The sequence below is a fragment of the Polypterus senegalus genome, chromosome 2 (assembly GCF_016835505.1).
Source record: "Polypterus senegalus isolate Bchr_013 chromosome 2, ASM1683550v1, whole genome shotgun sequence".
Classification (NCBI taxonomy): Eukaryota; Metazoa; Chordata; class Cladistia; order Polypteriformes; family Polypteridae; genus Polypterus; species Polypterus senegalus.
In genome coordinates, this window is record NC_053155.1 from 13592188 (window position 1) to 13600377 (window position 8190).

The 8190-nt window shown below is 37.8% G+C and overlaps 1 protein-coding gene across 1 annotated transcript; it reads right to left on the reverse strand.

The window, feature by feature from the left end:
• Positions 1-6189: 6189 nt before the first annotated feature.
• On the reverse strand, positions 6190-7140 carry LOC120524175 (olfactory receptor 1-like). Its single transcript, XM_039746055.1, has one exon. The coding sequence runs from the start codon at positions 7138-7140 to the stop codon at positions 6190-6192; it is 951 nt and encodes a 316-aa protein (XP_039601989.1).
• Positions 7141-8190: the final 1050 nt, after the last annotated feature.

The following is an 8190-nucleotide window of genomic DNA, read 5'->3' on the forward strand; positions in this document are numbered from 1 at the left end:
AACCTTACAGTACGTAAAGCATTTTTTAAAATTTTGTGTCCAAGTGTAGTGACTCTTCAGGCAAAAGCAACTGTCATTGGAGAGGTTTCCTTGTTAAAGTCGCAAAAAAAGAAAAAGATTCCTGTGAGCCTACAGATAGCAGTAATTCCGTTAGTTGAGCGAAGATTTTGTATTAATCATTTTTATATAAATATTTGTGGGTTGTGAAACTAATTATCTGGGTTTCCACTGTATTAGCAAAAAAAAAGAAAAATCATTTTACACATAGGCAACTGCATAACTGATATAGTATGTGGTTTATGCAACACCAGTAACTTGAGATTTTTTTCATAACCATTTTCAAAATCATTTGTTTGTTGTTGTGACCTCCATTTGTGCCGGAAAACGTGAGATTAAATCTTTCTCTTGGCCATCACCACAAACAACATAAGTCAAGGCAAGTTGGGGAGCATGTACTGGTACAGCGCGTTGTCGCACCCACTACACGACGAAAGAACTCAGGATCCCAGTTTGCAACCCCTAAGGCAGACATACGATCCAGTCCCCCCCTCCGGAAATGACCCTCTATCTGCCACAGCCAGGTATTACGTGGATGACCCCATGGCCTGGTCCAGCCACTCGGATCCCCAACAATGAGTATCTTACGAGCTGGATCACCCTCAGGCAAATGTGCCACATGGCCGTAGTGCCATTTTGTTTATTAGTGTAATGCATCTGATTGTAATTAACTTGTAACAATATAATGGTCCAGGGAATAGCCATAGCATTCCAAATACCATAACTGCTTTAGTGTTGTTACTCTCACTGCACCTTTTTTTCCTTCTTTCAGCTGCTCCTTTTAAGGGTTGCCACAGCAGATAATCTTTTTCCATATTACTCTCACTGCACCACTCTGAGTATTTATATCACTGTATCTGAGTGGGGAATCACAGCAGCAGCTGATCGAAAAGAGAATTATCGGTATACAGCATCAAGCACACGCTGCCTCAGCCACGGCAAAACGCTTTCCTGTACAGACCTTGCGGTTCAGAAACAGTTTCATCCCAAGAACTCTAAACAGCCAATCAGTCCATCAAATGCTCCTTGTAGAACTGTTAGTACTTATAAGTACAATCACCTCATTGTAAACTTGCACTACAGTTATAATATTGCACAACCTGCGCCACTTTATAAAGCGCGTATTTACATATGATGACGATATTCTTAAGATGAAATGCAACAAAATATGTTGATTATATTATATAGATAAAACTTTAACTTCATTTAAATGATCTGTATTGTTAATAATTAAACAGGTGAGGACACGGTTCTGCAGCGCTAGCTAGTTGGCGGATTGATCCTACCTTGCGCTGTATTCTTTCTGGGGCTGACGCGACACTGGAAGGATAGATGGATAGAATAATTAAACATGTACTACAAAGATATTTCAATGTTCCTTAAAAGTTTTCAAGAATTGTCATTGTAAGCTTACAGATGGCTTAACGTCTATTACAGAGCTGATTGTGTGGCGATTGGGTATTTGGAGAAAGAAAAGCAAGCACAGGAATTGGAGGTTAGTACGTTTGAAAGAGATAGTTCTGCTACAATAATTTCATTGAAGGTCGCGCACAATCACGCACCGTGTTCCCCTGTTTAATAACATGCTTTAACTCCTATCATCATGAATATGATATCACGTATACATCTCAGTATTTTAATTATTCAGAGAGCTGTAATATCATGAATATAATAGATTCTGTGTCCTGTCGGAGAAAGAGAAAGCGGAAGCACACACATTCACACACATAGAGCCAAAAGATCGAATACAAAATAAAGCATTTAACGTGCTGCTTTAATTACGATGTGATTTGAGAAACTGGTTAATTAAACGATTTTAAGATGAAGTTTATGATGTTCTACTTTAATGACAAAATAAACTACATAATTAAAGTGGAAATTTCGAGATTGAAGTTGACATTTCGTGCTTTTTTCCTACTGTGTGCCTTTTTTTTCTCTGTACCCTAATAAGCTTTCATATGACACTCAGACGGTGGGCTACAACTCACCTTTTCACAGCGACTTTGATATGTGACAACTTCTTTTTTATTTTGGGCACTGTGTGACTTTGTGAACTTGAGCTTTCAAGTTTCTCCAACACGCTATGCCAGTCGATCAGCTTCCTTTTGTTGTTTATACCACTGTTTAAACACAACAAATAGTATGTTTTTCCTTTGCCTCCACTTGGTATTCGCTGAAATTCTTCCATTTTCCCTCTTGCTTTTTCCATTGTCTTTTCACAGAACGCTGAGCTTAAGGGCGATTTATATTGATTTGCATATTTAAAGAGGAGTAATTCTGGAAGGAGACGGGGCGGGACAGCAAGCGCGTGCACGAGCGTTACCTTTCACGCTGACCGGGATTTATGTAGCGGAAGAACGCGGAAGTTGGTGAACGCACAGATTTCCTGCATCTGGATTTTTCTGTGCTTAAGCACATTTTGGCTTTTGTGCTTACGTCATGTTATAGTGCAAATTCTACGCACACAGTTATGGATGAGGCCCCTGGACTGGAAAGAGATTTGCAACTGGGGATTAGACTACTATTGTGCTTTACTTTCCACATTGGAGGAAGTCTCTTCTTTTCTTATATACCCCAGAGGGCAAGACAGAGCAATAAGGCAAACATGGGGAAAACTTTAAACGTTCATCTAGTCATTATAGTCTTTAACACAAATATGCTTGCAGTGGCATGCAAAAGTAATACATCCCCTTCAAAGTCACCCTAATTTTCTTCTTGACAAAAGGTTTGTCCACATATTTATCCATTCAGTATTTGTAATGTGAACTCTTATGCTGTAACAACATGTTTCCAAAGTCACAATAAACCATTTTCTGTAGATATTTAACTGAAGAAGACAAATTCCAAAGTTTGTATTTGCATAAGTATTTAAACCTCTATGGTTTGGAAGCACAGATGACGAATAAATCACAAATGACACAAAGGTGACAGCCATTTGACAATCACAATTAAACATAATTATTCTCTCTGGATATACAGTAAAAGCCCCCTCTGTAAGGGCCATAGTCTTTGTTGGACAATCACTGCAAAAAAGAAGACAAAAGAGCACCCTGCTGATATGAGAAACAAAGTCATTGAAATGCAGAAGGCAGAAAATAGATACAAAAAAATATCAAAGAGTTTGAATGTCCTGTTGCACACTATTGGATCCATCATCAGAAAATGGAAAGTCCATCATAGTACCCAGACTCTTACTAGAACAGACTATCTCTTAAAACTAAACATCAGAGCGAGACGTCAACTGGAAATCCATCCGTCACTCTCAGAAGTCCACCATGCTCAATGGCTGAAACTGGAGTGAAGGTGGTGGGGTCCACAATTTCAGGAGCTCTCCATAAAATAGGCCTCTACCAGAGGGCAGCAAGAAAGATGCCATTCCTTAAGAAGGTCCACATAAAAGCATGTATGGCATTTGCTACAAAGCATGAGAACCACTCAATTAAGATGTGGGAGAAGGTTTTATGGTCAGACGTGACCAAAATAGAAATTTTTGGCCCGACGTAAAGAGGTATGTGTAGTGTAAATCTAACACTGCCTGTGCCTCAGGAAACACCATAGCTATGGTTAAATATGGTGGTGGCAGCATCATGCTATGGGGATGCTTTTCATGTACTGGGACTGGAAGTCTTATCAGAGTTGAAGGGACAATGGATGGACACAAATATCACAAGAGAACTTCTTCCAGTTTGCTATAAACCTACAGTTCAGGAGAAGATTCATCTTTCAACATGATGATCACCCTAAGTCACACTGGAATGGCTCAAAAACAGAAAGGTGAATGTGTTGGAATGGTCAAGTCAAAGCCCTGATCTTCACCCTATAGAGAATCTGTACCACTTTTTAAAAACTGCTGTCCAGAGGTGCCATCCCACCAATGTAGAGGACGTCTAGTAATTCTGCCAAGAAGAATGTTGAAGAATCCCTCCTGAACAATGGGTTAAACTGGGACATACCTAAAAGAATGAAGGCTGTTACTGCAGCAAGAGGTGTCTCGACAAAGAGACCTGAATACTCAGGGAAACACGAACTTTGGAGTATTTCTTCCTCAGTTAAATATCTTCAAAAAATGGTTTATTATGACTTTGTAAATGTATTGTTAGAGCATTGGAGTTCATACTAAAAATACTGAATAGATAAATTGGTGGACAAATTTTCTGTCGTGCAGAAAATTACGATGACTTTCCAGGGGATTGAATACATTTGCACACCACTGTAAACGTGCCAGCATCAGAAACGAAAAGCAAATGTCGGTGACACCATACAAACTGGATATTTCAGGAGCTGTCAGAAATTATTCTGGTTAGGTAGGTGTCAAGGGTTTCTTAGTAATTGTCTTTTTCTGGCTTCTTCTTCATCTCCCGTCTACTTGAAGTTTCTGATTTTTTAAAGCTTGTCAGAGTCTAGATTAGGAGTCCCCTACCTAGGGTTGTGAAGGCATTTCAGGAGGTGTGACAAAGAGGAAGACTGTGTCGCGATTTTATAGGGGAACAAAGCGTATTAACTGTTTCATTGCATAGGGGTGTGCAGGCATCCATTGCTTCACGAGGGACTCCAATTTCTTAAACCCCTTGATCCTTGATTGTATCATTTCCTCATGGCACTTGATGCTTCCTGGGATACCGCCAACCTCCAGATCGTCAATTAAGTGTCTAAGTTTCATAGGGAACACATTTTCAAGATTATTGAGATTTATAAAGGTACATTATTGAATTTATCTTTAAATTTTATGCACTGATTTAAAAGTTTATTTTTTTTTTTGTTTAATTTGTTCACCTGCAGTAATTTACAGTGTCATTTTTGGTTCAAAGGTTCAAAATTTGATTTCTTCATCTTCAAATGTGATATTAATTTTGTAGGGTCTGCAAACAGAAATTTATGGGGCACTGGGTGCAGAAAAGGTTGGAAACAATTAGCCAACATGAACAACTTTAGCCCCTTTGGACATTAAGGGGAAGTGCATTTTGGACTGAAGCCAGAAAGAACTTAGTTGTGGAGTAAGTTGTGGGAATCTGGCACAACCTATCAAGACATGGAGTTGAACCAGAAACTTTGACAACCTTTAAGAAATATCTGGATGAGATACTGAGACAGAAGTTTTGAGGGTTTGAGTGGTCTCCTCTCATTTGTCAAATTTCTTATGTTCACTCTGTCATTTTGACAGACCGTATCAGCACATGTTCACAAGGTAGGAGTGCACAAAGATAACCAACGGCTCGAGGGCTTCACTTTTACTTTTGTGGAAAGTCCAGAGAATTAAAGCCTTGACCTTTTAATCTTTCTAGACTGCACTTTGGCAGAGGAAAGTCTCAAATTTGCTACTTTAACTTCTCTGTCTTCTGTTGGCTAATGTTTCGTCTTTCTTTGTTTAAATCCTTCTCCTTTTAAGCAAAAGAAAAAAAAAATAACAGAACTTTCAGTTTAAATATCATTTATAATGATTTGAAAACTTTAAAGCACAAGAATACAATCCTAAAATTAAAATAAGTTATGCAACTCAACTCCATACAGTAGTTGTGTGATTTATTAGAGACTTAAACTGTTTGAAATTTACAACACATTAGCCACAGTGATGAGCCTGGAATGGTGATGACTTCAACCAGGGGAGTTGTGAGAGGAACAGACATCTGTCAGCATGATCTCTATCTATCTATCTATCTATCTATCTATCTATCTATCTATCTATCTATCTATCTATCTATCTATCTATCTATCTATCTATCTATCTATCTATCTATCTATCTATCTATCTATCATATAGTGCATTTCATATCTATCTATCTATCTATCTATCTATCTATCTATCTATCTATCTATCTATCTATCTATCTATCTATTATATAGTGCCTTTCATCTATCTATCTATCTATCTATCTATCTATCTATCTATCTATCTATCTATCTATCTATCTATCTATCTATAACAAAAGGAGACAAGATAACTTATTGGTATATGGGCTAATCAATTACCTACTATTTTTAACCATTAATCCATGTATGTTCATATAAAAGTTTCTTTAACTTTCATACATTTTCCATTATTTGCAGCATAAAGAGACGTTGACACCGTCAAACACGCAGATCACTCTCCTGACCCTCACTTATTCACAGATGTAGACATTAAAGGTTACTATACTAATGATGATTGATTTCAGGGGTGGTTTTAGTGCCTTTAAAAAATCTGTAAATGCTATTTTTTATCTCTTTATTTCTGAAGCTGTATATTAATGGGTTCAACATTGGGGGCACAATATTGCCTACAATGACCATGGTATTGTAAGCTTCGGTAGAGAGCTTCACCCCTGTTCCAGTCAGGATATAAGAGGTTAAAAGTGGTACATGGAATAGTCCTACTACAAGCAAGTGAGTTGAGATTGTATTAAAGGCTTTTCTCTTTCCGTCAACAGATGATATTTTCAAAGCAGCATAAGCAATGATCATGTAAGACAGTACAATAAATGCAAAGGGACAAACGCCCAAAATAATGCAAGTGATGGGCAAAATAATCAGATATTTGGGATCTTCATTGCAAGCTATTTTCACCATTGTGATATAGTCACAGAAACAATAATTCAAAACGTTAGATTTACAAAAAGCAAGGTCCATCATGTATATGATATACGGCATAACAAATATTACCATAACAAAATGCAGAAAGATGATCACATTCCTGATTACTTTATTTGTAACAAGTGATGGATATCGAAGTGGAAACACAACAGCTACAAAGCGGTCACACGCCATGAGAGCCAAGAGAAGAGACTCCACGCCTTCCAAATACAACACCAAGAGCATCTGAACAAAGCAGGCTCCGTACGTGATAGCGACCGAGTCTAAAAGAACGGCAACAATCTTGGGAATGAGGTTGGTACTGTTCAGCAGGTCGATTACGGCTAGGGTGGCAATACAAATATACATTGGTTTTTGCAAATGATGATTTGTTAAGATGACGAGGATTACGAGGAAGTTTCCAAAAAGCGTCACCAAATAGATCATCATCAAGATGGGAGTTGTGTAGCTTTTCTGCTGGGCGTCAATTTCACAATGCAGAATAAACTCTACCAAAGACTCAGAGCTGAGGTTCATGTCCAGAGTTTTGCTCCTGCGTAAAAAATGAGAGAGGGGGAAAGCTAAGTTGTTTTATTTTTTTTTAACAAGTTTCTACTAGTACTATCACAAGACAGCTAATATGTCAGGTTTTAACACCCAGGCCCCTGGTTTGGTGCTAAGATGAGCTGCCTTATCAATAAAAACTGCAGTGTTGTGTAACACCAGAAAAGAAGGAAATAGAGAGAAAGTTGGAAGAATGAAGAAGGGCATTGGAAGATAAGAGGACTGAAGATAAATGAGAAGAAGAAGACAACATCTGAGGTTTAATGATGAATTGGATTCAGAAATCAACCTGCAGGCAGATCTGTTGTAAAAAGTGAAGAAAGAAGGAATTTTCATGTGTTGTCGCATAAAACTTCACAAAGCAAAAGCAAATACAGACATGTTATATATATGAACATTTACAGAATTTTCTGCTGAATAAAACTAGTGTGTCACTGTGTGACAAAGCATTAGCAAGATATTCACTTTTAAAGAGCAGGTGGACACATCAAGACTGGCATGAAGCAGCTGACGCTTCTGTTTTGAGCCAACTTTGGCTCAGTGGGTGGTGCCATCACAAGCTTTATACCATTTAATAGCTAAAAAATTTTCAATGATGTATAACATGCTCTCATTTGAAAAAAAGAAATGTACTAAAGGTGAACAAAATAAACGAAAAATGTATTTTTTTTACTTTGTGGGGTGTGTGTAGGTGTGCATATATGACAAGTATATTTGTGTGTGTATGTGTCTGTATATGAGAAATTATTTACTTTTTATATAAATATTTTATAATAGCTGTGTAAGCCCATGCTGTAAAAAGATTGGGCTCCTAGAAACTATTGAAATCGTCAGAAAAAATATTGTTTTGCAGACATGCTCGCTGCCCTTGTCTATCAATGGCTAAGATAGTTTGTCTTTCATTGGCAGTTTAACTTTGGCAACGGAGTTGCTTTCTTTCAGCTTAATGCTGTAGCCTCGTACATCTTTCTTCTTCTGACTTGTTAACTTGGGGCTGCCTTGCCGACTTTTTGTGCTTCATAT

Excerpts from the sequence above, each read along its gene's own strand:
- LOC120524175 (XM_039746055.1), bottom strand. The coding sequence starts at position 7,140 with ATGAACCTCAGCTCTGAGTCTTTGGTAGAGTTTATTCTGCATTGTGAA.